The sequence below is a fragment of the Fringilla coelebs genome (genome assembly GCF_963513975.1).
Source record: "Fringilla coelebs genome assembly, chromosome: Z".
Lineage (NCBI taxonomy): Eukaryota > Metazoa > Chordata > Aves > Passeriformes > Fringillidae > Fringilla > Fringilla coelebs.
Window position 1 is genome coordinate 49,827,437 of NC_140031.1, and position 14,322 is coordinate 49,841,758.

At 41.5% G+C, this 14,322-nt stretch overlaps 1 protein-coding gene across 2 annotated transcripts in view; it reads right to left on the minus strand.

Moving 5' to 3' along the window:
- MAMDC2 (MAM domain containing 2) overlaps positions 1 to 14,079 on the minus strand; it is a 54,967-nt gene extending 40,888 nt beyond the window's left edge. For both annotated transcript variants that reach the window (XM_084225616.1, XM_084225617.1), the window contains exons 1-2: positions 13,989 to 14,079; positions 13,760 to 13,873 (exon numbers count right to left, since the gene is read on the minus strand). In XM_084225616.1, coding sequence (XP_084081742.1) covers positions 13,760 to 13,873; positions 13,989 to 14,019 — 145 coding nt within the window. In that variant the 5' untranslated portion in view covers positions 14,020 to 14,079. The remainder of the gene's footprint in view (positions 1 to 13,759; positions 13,874 to 13,988) is intronic.
- Between the last annotated feature and the right edge of the window lie 243 nt (positions 14,080 to 14,322).

Sequence of the window (14,322 nt, forward strand, 5' to 3'; positions counted from 1 at the left end):
AAGGAAATTGGTGAGTTTGTCCTGACCTGCTACATAAACACAAAACAGTGGGTTTGGGATAAAGGGGTGGGGTAAAAGAGAAGAGGGAGAGAGATGCTAATTAAAGAAGCAGAGACAGAAAGATAGAAAGGAAGAAAGAAAGAGATGTCACCAGTCCTGGCTCTAGTATTGAAGCAGCCGGTGTGTCCAGGGTCCTGGAAGTGCCCAAGCACCCGGGCACTACAGGTAAGTTATCCCTGCCCTGGAGATAAGTTTCTTGCCTTCTATGTGAATCAGCTACCATACTTGGCACATTCTTTTAGACTTTTATGGAAACAGTTCAGAGGGCTTTGGTAGCTTTTGGTGTTCTTCATTCCCCCTACACTCCATACCTACTTCTTGCCCTCAATTCTGTGCCTGTGCTTATCTCCACATTATTATTATTAAATATTATGCAGTTGTGCAATAAGCTGGTGAAATAGGAAAATAAAGCAGTAAGTATAGACTAGTTCATTACAGTTGGTGTTTTAAAAGCAATTAATTTAATTAATTGCTTTAGATGAAAATTAAAAAATATGTTGCAACTGGAGAAAAGAGCAAAGGCAATTATTTGGAGTATTACTTCTATAATCAGTTTGATTTTAATGTGGCCAGGGAATAATTTAATGAAGAATAAAAGTTGAGAACTGAGCAACCCATCGCATGCTCATTTCTGATGCTCACTGAAGTTGTCACAGTACTGGTCCATTCTCCCTCACAGCTTTTGGCTCCTTGGTAGTGGATGCTTGCAGACTGTTGCTGACATAAGGCTATTGGTATTGGCTAGAGATGATGGGGAGCAGAAGTGGTTGACAGAGAACTGACAGAGGTCTCAATATTTCATAATTTTTATAATTCTCTCAGCTTTCTGGAAAAAAAATTGATTTATTGTTTGGCAATATACTGATATAAAAAGTTGGAAGAGATAAAGTCATTGGAAAGCAGAGCCATGACTCCTGGTTAAATTTTGAAATCCAATGCTGCATGTCAATTCCTCTTTGACCCGGACTCCTTCATCACCTTTTTCAACAGATACATTGTGGTCTACGCATTCACGCTTTGGACTACCTACCACTCCTAAACTCTTCTCCATGCCTTGGCAGGGCTGTTTCCTGCCACCTTCAGGCACCTCAGGGGACAAGAGTGATCACAGCAGCACGAATGGAAACCCTGCAGCAGACTCCCTGGGCACACCATGCAACCTCCCCAGCGACTTGTGCTTAAATGCACAGACCCCTTGGCCAGGTAAAGCCTGCAAACACCTCCCCAAAAGATTTTACAGGCTGCCTTCTTCCCTCAGGCTAGAGCAAAACAGTCCTGTGAGGGCCCTTCTGTCTGCCACCCCTCCCTGCCAGGGGCTGCACTGCAGGATAAAACAGCTCATACACACACTGTACAAAATCAGATGGTCCAACCACTGAACTAGAAAAGACCTTATGAGGACGATTCAGCTAGTGGAGGTGTCCAGCAGACAACAAATCCATTTTCCAGCAAGTTTCAAAGATAAAGTAGGGGTTTTTTTGTCTTTTCACAGAGTGGTTTAAATATTTTCAGACTGTGGACTTCTGTCAAGACTTCTTACTCCTCTGGGCTTCAACTTTCTCATAGTGGACTAACCTGCAGGTCAACCATGGGCATAGCAATGAAACTTCCTTCTAGATGCATAACTAACAGAAAACACAGAATTGTCTCTCTCAAGAAAAAAAAAAAAGAATTCAAAAAAACCAGCATAAAATCTAAGCAACCATGAAAAGAGAACTTTTTTAACTAACAGAAAAATATCTAGCTGACCCAGCACAGGAAAAGATTCTCATTCCTTACTAACTCATATGTTAGAAAGGGATGATTGATCATGTAACCCTATTTTTGGCTTCAACACCATCAACTGTGAATTTATATTCACTTTATACTCACTCCAAATTTATACAAAAACAAACACTGATTACAGCTCTTAGGTTTTTAGATACACATGGTAGTCCAAACTACACATACCACTCATCTTATTTCCATATAAGACAATTTCACTGTGCAACGTTCTCTCTTCTTTTCCAAATAAACCACAGTTACTGCCCTAATAACTCTCCAGTTTGACACTCAGTTTAAAATAACAACTAGAAGTGGCTATATTTAGAGAACAATCTGGTATTGGTATAAAGCCTCTCATGTTTCCACTCAAGCACACAAGAATATCCTTGGCTAGGAAAGAAATCCCTCTGTGAAAGATCTTGTAAGAATTCAAATGCAAAGCAATGACTGTATAGGAACTAGAAAAGCTTCATTCATTTGAATTCCCCCTGCTTGTCAGTGAACTTCAACTAAACTTCTACAAAGCACAGCTTAGATTTGCACTGCCTGGCTATATGGTTGCATATTCAAAATGTTAAAGGTCGCTCTACTTGAAATGCTATAAAACAACATCTTAAAATGAAGCATCCCTATAGCTACATGTAAGTTCTTGAGGCTATCTATGAAGATGTTTATACCTGACAGTGAGAAGTGTGAAGCTGAAAGTTCAGCTGCAGATGCAAACACTAAGCAAAACTGTATTAATGACACAGACTGGGAAACACACTTTATTCTGTACAGTGTCAGATTTTACAGTTGCTTGTGCCCACATTATCATGTCACTAAGGCCTAACTCTAAGAGAAGAAAAGATCTATATATCCAGTTTTCTTTAAAAAAAATATTGCTGCTATATTTGTTACTTTTTAAAATCCAGGCACCAGGACAGCTGCATTTGCAGTTTGTGTTGGGTATCTCTGTGTACTCCAGCACTCAAGGCAGACTTGACTTTCCTTAAGAGCTCAGGAATTGCCACAATCAAAAAGTAGTTTACACTACGGAAAACCATACCCAAATTTGTTCTCAGCTAGGGGAGTAAACCAATCTGTAGCTCAAAGCCAGAGAAGTACTAGAAGTTCCTCATTTTCTTGCAGTCTGTATTGGGTCAATTTTCTGAACTGAACAGTTAACGATGACACCAAACAGTCAGACTCTATAATGGAAAATTAATTACTATGGAGTAGAGGCAAAATATAACAACAATGGCATTACTCCAGTTCTCACTGCCGTATTACTGTAATCATACAGGACAAAACTGACTGTCACCTGACACTTGGGTACACAAATATGATTCTCCTGGAATAAAAAACACCTCAGAAAGATTGTGAAGCATGAAGAAATGTGTCACCAGGTACCCGGTCTGCTGGTTCCAGCTCCTTCCTAGAGCTTGCAAGTGACTGTGATTGTTTGCCACAAGTGTTTACATGTCTAAGGCAGAGAATATACCTTGCTGTACACCTGGCGTCTGGCACTCAGGGGAAGGAGAGAAGAAGGGATTTGCTGGGAGCAGACAACAGCAATAAATACTGATAATGAACTGCAGGTCAGCTTGAGGATACATGGCTTGAGAGAATTAAGGACTCTATTTCCCAAACAGATGCAAGAGAGAGAGCACAGACATCTACATCTGTTTCATCACCTGCCTGAACATAGTGATGAGCTGAGAGCAACTCACAGTCAATATCCATTCATTCATCTGCTTCCTTGTTGGCTCCAGAAAACAGTGATGCCAATTACCATCAACTCTTTCTTATGGCCTAAAATGAACTCAATTCACTTTGGCCAAACAGCTGCAAAACTGTGGTCTCAGTCAAGGAGGTTCATGTGCAGAATGATCTGCCAAGAGTGATTAGATGGAGCACAACTATTTTGCTCAAATTTCCCCAGGATAACAACCATGTCTAAAACAGAGCACACCAAAGGTGAGCTTTCAAAAGGAAATTACTAAAAAAGTAGGAAATTATACAGAACAGATCCTGTCACAAAATGCATCAGAGCACTCTACACTTTAACCCATCTGCCTCCCATGAAATTCTGCGGCCATAAGCATTAGAAACATTAGCTACATCACAGTCAAGCTCCAAAGATACCAGTAAGTAGCAAGTTCTCTGTATCCTGCTTACAACTAAGAGATCATTCATCTAAAAGAATCTACAACAAACTCATTCCTTCTCTGGCATGTGGGTGCAGAGATTTCATCTATACATACATATAAATAGGTCAGGCATCTACACATAGCATGTGACTCCTCTGTTTAATTCTTAACTTTAAAAGGAATCAGAAATTCTTACGTTCTTTTTCTGTGCATGAAGATATCTCTGAACGGCCACTGCAGTAGGGCTTTTATAACTTTCAGTCAAAAATACAAAGATGCCGCAGAATCACAGAACAGTTAAAGTTGGAAGACACCTCCAGAAATCATCTGCTCTGACCCTCCTGCTCAAGCAGGGCCATCTACAGCCAGTTGCTGAGGACCACGTCCAGACAACTTTTTAGTATCAGCTGGATTGGAGACTCCACAGCCTCACAGCCACCCTCACAGTGCGAGAGTGCTTCCTATTGTTCAGAGGGAACATTCTGTGTTGCACTGGGTCCCCATTGCCTCTGGTCCTGTCACTGGCTACCACTGGAAAGAGCCTGGCTCTGTCCCCTTTGCACCCTACCTTCAGGTCCTTCTATTTACTTATAATATAAACTTCCTCCCCAATCCTCCTTTTCTCCAGAGTGAACAGTCCCAGCTCCTGCAGACTTTTCTCACATGAGAGATGGTCCAGTCTCTTAATCTTCAAAATCTTTCACTGGGCTCTCTCCGCTATGTCCATGTCTCTCTTGTACTGGGAAGGTCAGAACTGGGTGGAACTCCAGACAGGGCTTCAGCAGTGCTGAACAGAGGGGAAGGGTCACTCTTGAGCTGCTGGCAACACTGCTAATGCAGCCCAGGACACCATGAGCTGCCTTTGTCACAAGGACACATTGCTGGCTCGTGTCCAACCTCATATCCACCAAAGCCTCCAGTGTCTTTTCTGCTGAGCTGTTTCTAACTAGGCCACAATATAAAAAACAAGAAAGTTTTCCCAAAAGACCCTCCACAAATCTTGCAGTATCCATAAAGATTTTAAGTCAGAAGTGACTCTGCCTTACAGGTACCTATAAATCCATGAGCCTGGTTGGATTCTTATAGCCAGGCACCAACCTTATCACCTAACCCTGGAATGAACAGACAGACCTTAAAGTGGCGTTTGCTGCATTCCACAGTTCTCTAACCCAGAGAAAGCACTCATCTCACCCGCTGATTCCAAACTTTTTCAAAGGCCTTCTCAAATTGGGTCCACAGTAATTTCTAAAAAGCATGAAACTATGTTCCAGGCTGGAATAAACACTGTTTAGCAAACGTGAAAGAAGCCGGCAAAGGGAGTCACATTTTCATTGTCAGATCTACAAATGAATTAGTAAGTTCATTGGACAATTAAGGTTCCCCACATCCACTGAGGATTTCTACTGCAAGTGGAAAGTGCTTTTTGGAACACTGAAAATTTTTACCAAAGAGAAGCATTTACAGAGTAAATCTAAACTTTGTTTGGTGCCTTAGAACATGATCTTTAATGTTATTACCAGAAAACAGAGAAATCTGCTTATTCATAGGTATGATCAGGTATAATTGTCTGGCTCCCTTACTCTCCAGGTATAACACTTTGCCACAAATGCATTAGTATTTCCCTAGACTTCACTGTCATGCAGAAGCCTCCTCCAATCTTTTTGAAGCATGAGGGACAGACAAGGCAACAGTCTCACAGTATTGATCAATTGTTAGTGATGTAACATCCAAAAAATAAGATCATCTGAAAAATGGATAATTACTTCCTTCAATAGCTTCATATCTCACTATGGTTTTGTATACAACAGCTGTAAACTGCCCTTCCATTACTGTAGCTCTTTATGCATTTTTAATATCAAATACAGTTTGTGGGCCAGAAATTTGAAAAAACTTGGCACAAGTCACAAGAGTGCCTCTTTAAACATTTTAACAGTTTGCTAATTGAAAACTGTGAAGACTCTGTTTCCTAAAAGACTTTGGCTAAAGTTTCAAATGGAAATCTAATTACCATGATTCATGGTTATTTTCATACTAGACTTACAAGGTTTTTAGAACAGAGAGAAGCGCTAGTAACATGTAGCTCATACTTTATCAGAGACTATATCTATTTAAAACAGCATTCAAAGTACACCAACCCAATTACTCACAGTTGTAGAGTAGTCTCAAATACTGATCTTGAGCCACATTTGGTGAAGAAAAATGTGTTGGAGGAAAGAAAGAGCCACACAGTGTACACTGTTAATCAAGGACCACTATACTGTTACCTAAAATTGTAGGAATCTTTGTCTTGATTATGATGTGAAGAAGGACTGCAATAATCACACATTAATCTCTGGCTGTCTAGAGACACAGTGAAGGATTGGGCAAAAGAGCCTTACTCGTTTCAATGGGAGCAATAAAATTCTTCAAATGATATAAAGCATTCTAAGCAATCAAAGCATTATATAAAATTACATGGATGACTGTGGCCTTCTATCTGGCATTCTGCAGCATAGCAACAAAAAAGTATTATTAAGACAGTAAAAACTTTAATGTTAAAGGAAAATCTCTCCAATTTTTAAAGTGTATTTTCATAACCACAGAAGATTTGGCCCTGTTTGTTAAGTTTAATCAGTCAAGTAATTATGGCTTTGCTTGCATTGCTCTTGCACACAGTGGCTGGGGACAAAACGTCTCAGAAAGTAACATCATGGGAGAGCTCCAAAAAAAGCAACAAAACAACTAGTTGTAACTGCTTTGGACTTACTTTTTCAGTAAGCTTCCAAATATTTCTACTCAATAGCATCCTATATAATAAGAATATTAGGGCATTTTCAGGCTGATTCTAATAAAGTTTTGAACTTTTAAAGTCTGGACCATGCGCAAAATGAACAAATCTTCTTTACTAGTAGAAATGCTTCTGGATTGTCAGTGATCATCCTTTCAGCACAAGTGCAAGCTTACTTGTCCTCACTACAGATCTTGATTCACATTGGATCTTGACCAAAATTTATAGTAAAAATTTCTTCCCTTCCCTCCAAAAAATGAACTGGCAAATGATTGGCTTTCCCCTTCTTTTTTCAAAATGATTACGCAGGTAGTGTCATAGGTATAACAACCACAAAATACTGCCTAACAGCACTTTTACTGATAAAAATACTCATTCCATGCTGCATCTTGAAATTCCTGAAAGAAACTTAACTTCGGGTCATTTGCATCTTCCATTGTTTTTCAGAAAGCTGAAAATATTTCTAGCAATTTTCAGTGATTTGCATGTCTGTACTTGAATTTTAGCAAACTTCAAGAACATCTGCAAGGCCAGGGGTTACATGCAAGTGATTTTTTTGACTGAGGTGATTTCAACTCCATCACAACTCCCAAATTCTCTTTTGCCCTCCTACAGTTTTTTCTTTTTCTTTTCTTTTTTTTTTTAATTGAAGTGGCAAATTATCTATTTACAGTATTTTCATGCAAAACAAAGTCCAGCCAAATTGTCAGAAGTGCAAGGTATATTCAGTAAACAATAATTTTCTAATTCTCCCTCCCTTGTGGCCCGATTCCATGGCTCCGTGTAAAAGGCACTACGGCAGTTGTTGGCTCTGTAAGCTCTGAATCAGTAACAGCTGTATGTGAAAATACACTTATGAAAATGTCACTACTCTGTGGAGAAGAGGAATGCTTTGAAACTCATCTCTCATGTAGTGACTCACTGACAACAATTTAGGCTTTGTTTGTAGCCCTGCGGCAAATGGAAAGGCAAGACTTATCACAAGTGTCATCATGCACATGCAACTGCTGCTGAAGCTCTTGATGGACAGAAAGTGCCCTTGGCTGTCTTTTTTTTTTTTTTTTTTTTTTTTTTTGCACAAGACCTGCCTGTGAAGATGGGGAAGAAATACACTAATAACTGTAATATAGTGGGCATAGCTCAATAAAAATGCTATTACCCAGAAGCCTAGGATGGAAGCTATACCTGGGCAAGCAAAATATAAGGTTCTGGGATCTGGGATCCCAAGGCAAGACAAGGGAAAAGCTGGCACAAGATGGAATGCTCCTCACACATGGTACTACTATTAAACTGCCAGTGACAGCCCGAACAGGAAAATAGTACGAAGTAACGAGTTGCTAACACAAGAGTGGTGGCTGAGTAGTCAAAGTCAAGTGTACAGGAGAAATGGCACCAGAAATAAAGGAAAACAAGAAGAACATGAGAGTCTAAGTGTAAAAGAAGTGTGTGATTCAGTCTTTCCCTACTCCTCAGTAAAGACAGCTGTATTTCTAAATTCAATTACTTTGGCCAGGAGCACCAACATTTTAATTCTCAGATCAAGGTAAAACAGACCATATGCCAATCTAAGGGCTTCTACCCTCCATCAAACAGCACTCGGTGCAGAGATGCTGTGGCTACAGGTTTGGAAATCCCAAACCAATAAGCTCCTGTGGCAGGGTGAGCTCATAAACTGGGAACTTGCCAGCAAACAAACTCTGGGGTATGCCAGCCTGGTTCTGCTGCAGCTAGGTACAAGCTGGTGCAAGTCTCCTTGACTCCCAAGTACACAGCGATCTCACAGCAAACACGAGAGACCACTTGTTTTGTATAAGAATTGTAAAAAGCCAGGAATGTTACAAGTTTTTTCTACATTTTCAAATTACGTACTTCCCAATGTACAGGCAAGTACTGTAGAGAGAGGGAAAGAAAACTAAGACTTCAAATGTGCTAATTTATTTGCCAATAGGTGAGTAACAAAGCATGACAGAGCACATATCAGACATGAACTGTGTTTGCTGTGCCACAAAATCTACGATTGCCAATTACCACCTGCTTCATTACTCTGCATATTACAGCCACATGATGTGACATTCAAGATCAGAGAGCTCAGATCAAAAGAGGTCAATTTTAAGTCATATGGCACAGCTGTAAATACAAGCTATTTAAATGGTATGTAAGCAATGTTTAGATTTGAGATTCCTTATGCTGCTGCTCTCACGCCTGACTTATCTGATGGTCTGCAATAGCTGTCCTGTCTCTTGAAATCATTTCCCATATATTTTTAAGTGTAGCTATGTGATAAATCTGTTCCAAAAGACAAACTTCAGTTTCCTAAAACTACTGTTATTGACGTTGCTTGCTCACCAACTTTCCATAAATTGCTACCTGATAGATGCCTGTTTGGAGTGTATCACAGGAGCAGCATCTTGGAATAATGAGGCAAAAACAGGCATATGCTTTAAGAATAAGAAAAAATGGCCATATTGTATGTAATGTAATCTATTACATCACTCTTCTGAGTGAAATCTATCTCTTTTCCTTCAAAATACTGAAGAAAGAGAAAAAATTATTAAACCCCTGAAATGTGGGCTATTAAAATGTATCCTTGGCAACATGAAGATAGGAAGAAATACACACTTCCAGAATTTTTGAAGGAAAGCAATGCTCAAAAAATAGGTATTTTAAGCTGTCAATAATTCTATGAGAGCCAGGTGCATTCAGCTGTATCAACTACCAGTGATAGCTTTAGTGTTTCAGTGCCACAAAACTCAATGATCACTTGCTTTTTTGGAGCACATTGCTAATATAAAATTGCTCTTCCCCATAGGTTGCTGTCAGAATAGACAAGTTTCTCATCTAGTGCTTAAATCCAGGCAAGCAGATGCAGCAAGCAAACTCCATTACGGCAGAATTAAGCTGAAAGCCAAAATGTACATTATTTTTAGCACTATAAAACTCATCTCTGTTACAGTGAAAGGCAATGGAAAACAAAACATACCCACAGTTCACACAAAGTGCTGTAGAGATATTCTAAGCAAAAATGTAAACATTGCCCAGAGTCACAGAAAGGACATGCCAGAGTTATTGTGTTTAATGAAATTTATCTCTAATAATGTTTGTGAGCAGGATGTTCTTACCATCAGGTTCTGGCCAGCTCTATGCTGGACACGGCTAAGCGTAAGGTTTGGCAAAAAATGCCCATACCTAAGACTTTAGAATGCCTGCAGTTGAACCAAGGCTGTGTTTCCTACTGCTGTTTTAAGTGGGTTGGCATGGTTTTATTTATTACTCTGCTGAGGACTACTGCCTATTACACACAGCATCTTCCTTTGTTTCAAAGACCATTTTGGATTTGCAGAGCATGCCTGTTATCTAAAACAACTACCCTATGCAGTTTGACAGCATGTATTAGAATTAACTGGTATTTCCCTTGCAAACACATATGCTGCTGACAAAGAAGTGAATTCTTAAGGAAATCAGCCACTATGCCTCTGCAAAGCTCTATACCCCAAAATAACTGGACATGGACTGTAGTCCATAACGCCTGTAGTTGTTAGTAGAACCAGCATGGTGTTCAAACTTCTCAACTATCTCTAACTACCTCTAACTACTATAGTATTGATGAATGTAGATGTGATTCCTAAATTTCCCATCCATTGGTTGAGTCCAAGAGTGCAATCTTTGTCTTGTATTCTGAACTTAACAGTAAAATGCTCTTTTCAGAGGCATCATGAAAGCAGTAACATTTCTGCCGGCATGCCTACACCACTGAAATGAAAATGGACCATTGTCCCCTCTGTTCATGTATAGCAGAAACTCACATAAAGCTTTCAGGTCTTATCACTGGTAACATACAAATTGATCCGTTGCTCATTTCAGAAGCAGGATTACATTATGAAGACCTCTTCCTAAGCAACAACATTACTATGTTTCTTGTGTAGTTGGTATCCTAAAAACACAGGAAGCAGAACCTGTTGCATGGAATTTCCCATGATACACTGAAAACAGAACTGGCTCCTTAGGGAAGAGATTGCCTCAAGCCTGATACTGTACTTAACCAGCCTGGGCCATGACCTCAGTTGGGTGTGCTTCTCAGCCCACCCCAAGGCTCACTAGAAATTTATATCCACTTCATATCCAGCTTTTTCTGTATGTTACATCTTTCCTTGCATGATGTTTGTCTGCTAAAATCATTATAGTTCTAAAAGGCAAGCACTGAGCTAGCCAGCCACTGAAAAAGCTGACAGTGAAAAAAAGCACCTTGATATGCCTGAAGGTCCTATTCCTGAATTCAGAGCCACGTGAGACAGCTTGAGGCTTACAGAGGGGTTCACTGAAGCAGAGGTTTTATGGGAGCACAGGTCGACTGGACTGGTGCCTGAATTGTTTCTTGTATAGCTGTTCCTCCAAAGAGCCACTTCACTAGGGCCTGATTTCCCACTCTTGAGTCACTTAGCAGTGAAGTCTTGAGTTCACTTAGCAGTGAAGCAGCTATCCTTTGTAGCACTGAGTATTTTCTTTTGATTTGCACTTGATTAAAATAGGCCCTAAAATGCCAGTTACAGGTACCAAAACTTTAACAATAAAAATTAATTTTTTTTTCAATTATGACAATTCTAAAATTAAACAAAAAAATTATTGCATGCTGGAGCTTCCAGAACACTAAAGAGAAACCAGAAACATTTAAAACTGCAGCTGAACCTTAGAAATATATTAATTTAAGTGGGATGATGTAGCTGCAAACAAAAGCAAAACTTACACTTCCTTTCTGTGTGCCTGGCCCATCAGAAGATACTGGCTTCCTTGGCAACTGGGCAAAATACTTTCAAGTATGGAGTGGAAATTTCTGGGCACAGTTTTAGTTATATTTACATCACCTTGACAGTTTGGCACAAGACTACACTATTGAGACATTTATAAGATACAAGAACTTGCACTGCAAGTCACATAATCTCTGTTAAAGACCCACTGAATGCAATTCTATACCACAAATAACATTTAAAAAAAATAAAGCAACTTTGAAGCAACGCAAGGAGAAGAGGAACAAACCAAAGCTAAGCTGTGTCTCCTGTTCTTAACTTCCTCTGTTGTCCCAGTAAATCACCACATGCACATACACTGACCAACAAGTACCAGGGGACAGTGCTGCCAAAAGGGGCATGGTTTTAAAAGACGAAAGAATGAAAGAGTGTCTAAGGAAGATAAGTTTTGCACACCTGCTGTGTAGATTAGAATGAATTATTTTCAGCTAGATTTAGCTGTGATTCTATGAATGTATTTCTGAGGAGACTAATAGAATACCTTGCGTGCCAAATGTTTCCACAGAATGTCTAGCTATGATCAAATTACAGACTGCAGAAAAACTGTTTATAATGGAAATCCTGACATAACTATGCCTATTACAAGAGCTGGTATACCACATATCCTCCCAGAGTATAACAGTTCAGTTATGTATCTCTGAAAATGAGATGTGCAATAACAGAAGCCGTGCAGCTGTTGGTCTGTTTGTGTGAAAAGATCAAACTACAGTAACAAAAATTGTGTTCTGTGCACCAAAAAAAGAAGGCTGCCGCTGATCCAAACCCCTGGTAAAAGGCCCTTACATCTTGAAACACTGTAGTGTGGATGTGCACAACATGATACACACCCACTTCTGCAGGTTTTACTCCCAGCAACTCCCAGTGCCTTGGAGCTGAATCAATACCACTACCATGTGGCTGCCTGTAAATCACAAGGAGGAAGGAAGTGCTGCTTTGCAGACAGATAGACTGAGAGGGCATGCTGTTAGGAGGCATAGCTGGGACAGCAAAGATGGTAACTAAATTTCCGCTAATACAGGAAATTTCAAACATACAGGAAAATCTATGTATATTTAAATAAATAAATAAACTAAGAAATATATATCAAATAAGAGAAAAAGCACATATTTCCATTATTACATCCTTGCAGGCTTTTCTGAGTTAGGGGTTTTTGTACATTCTCAAAGCCTACTGACTAATCTAAAAAGTAACAATGAAGGTGACTTATTTTGCATAGGTGAGAACTGGGTATGAATCAGGGGAAAATAGTTTTTCTCAACTGAGAGACAAGTGGAAGACAAAACTGGAACAGCCAGTTTTGAATGGAGCACTGATTAATGGTTTCTGAGAGGTTGTCTCTCTCTTTGTATCTGTACTCACCTCTTCATTATTCTTGGCATGTGCTTTTGGGCTTAGAAACTTTAAAAACACATAGTCCCTCTTTCTGTGTGAGCACAGCTTTCACATAATGAATGACAATTTGGTTAACACATAATCAAAATTATTTATTACCCCATTATAAACATGCTGTGTATATTTTTGTTTAGTCTTTTGTTCATGTAGATTCTGTCAAAAATTGGAGCCCACACTGAAAACTTACCAAGTAGTTAGAGCTGCATGGAAAACTCTGTGCAGTGACTGACTATTCTTTTCAACAGCATTAAGTCTTGTAAAGCCTAGTACAACTTACTGAAAGACTTCACTTTTTCTGTTGAACTGGACATACTATAAATCGGAGAAAAGTCTTAATTGAACATGTTGCAAAGATACTCTTGCCAAAGACTGTCTCTTGCCCTGGAAATGCATCCACTTTTAGAGTACAACCCAAAATACATTTAGAAAGAAAATAAAGAATGCATAAGGAAAATAATGCATAAGGAAATTAATGCATAAGTAATGGGACCGATGTGACTGGCTTTTTTAGAAAGAAGTTTTGATAAAAGACACCTTTTCCCAACAAAACGCGAAGGACCGAGAAAGAATGGAGATTTCTGAGGCATCCTGCAAAACCTGCGGAGATACCTGTGCCGGGGGAGCGCAGACGCTTCCCCGCAGGGCCTGCCTGTTGTCAGGGAGGAGCAGACCCGGCGGGAGGAACTCGACGGCGGCTGCTCCCCGCGGAAAACCGAGCGGCGCGGCTCCGCCGGCAGCAGCGGCACCCCGAAATGCCGCCGCCCGCCGCGGGCTCCGGCGGCAGAGCCGGGCGGAAAGGTGAGCGCGGGGGAAGCTGCGCCCGGGAGCGGCAGCGCTCTCACCTTCGCCGTGCAGCGTCCAGGGCAGATGCGCGTAGTCCCACTGGTAGCCGCAGGCGCTGTCCTCGAAGGTGCACGACCCGGGCGAAAGCAAGGCCGCCCCGGCGAGCCGGAGAGCTGCAATGACAAAACAAGCCCCAGTCACGGCGCGTCCGGCCCGGGGGCCGCCGCCGTCCCCGGAGCAGCGCCAGGCGGATCCCGGGCGGGCGGGAGGCGTCCCGCCGCCGTTTACCGTGCGCGGCGAGCAGGCAGAGCCGCAGCATCTTCCGCGCCGGGCTGGCGGCGGCAGGGAGAGCGCGGCGGCGAGCGCGGCCGGCCCGGGGCGCGGTGTGCGGCGGGGCTGAGCGCGGCCGCTCGGCGCCCCGGCGGGGCGCGGGCAGGGCAGCGGTCGGGCAGGCAGGGGAGGGACGGGGAGGGACCGTGGACAGCGCGGGTGGGCGGCCCGTCCCCCTCCTGTCGCCGAGCGGCGTCGGCCCCGACGGTGGCCCGAGGCCGGAGTGGCTGAGGCTGGAATGCCCTCCAGAGTGGGGGTTGCCGCCTCCTCTCCGCGCAACCTGCGGAAGAGT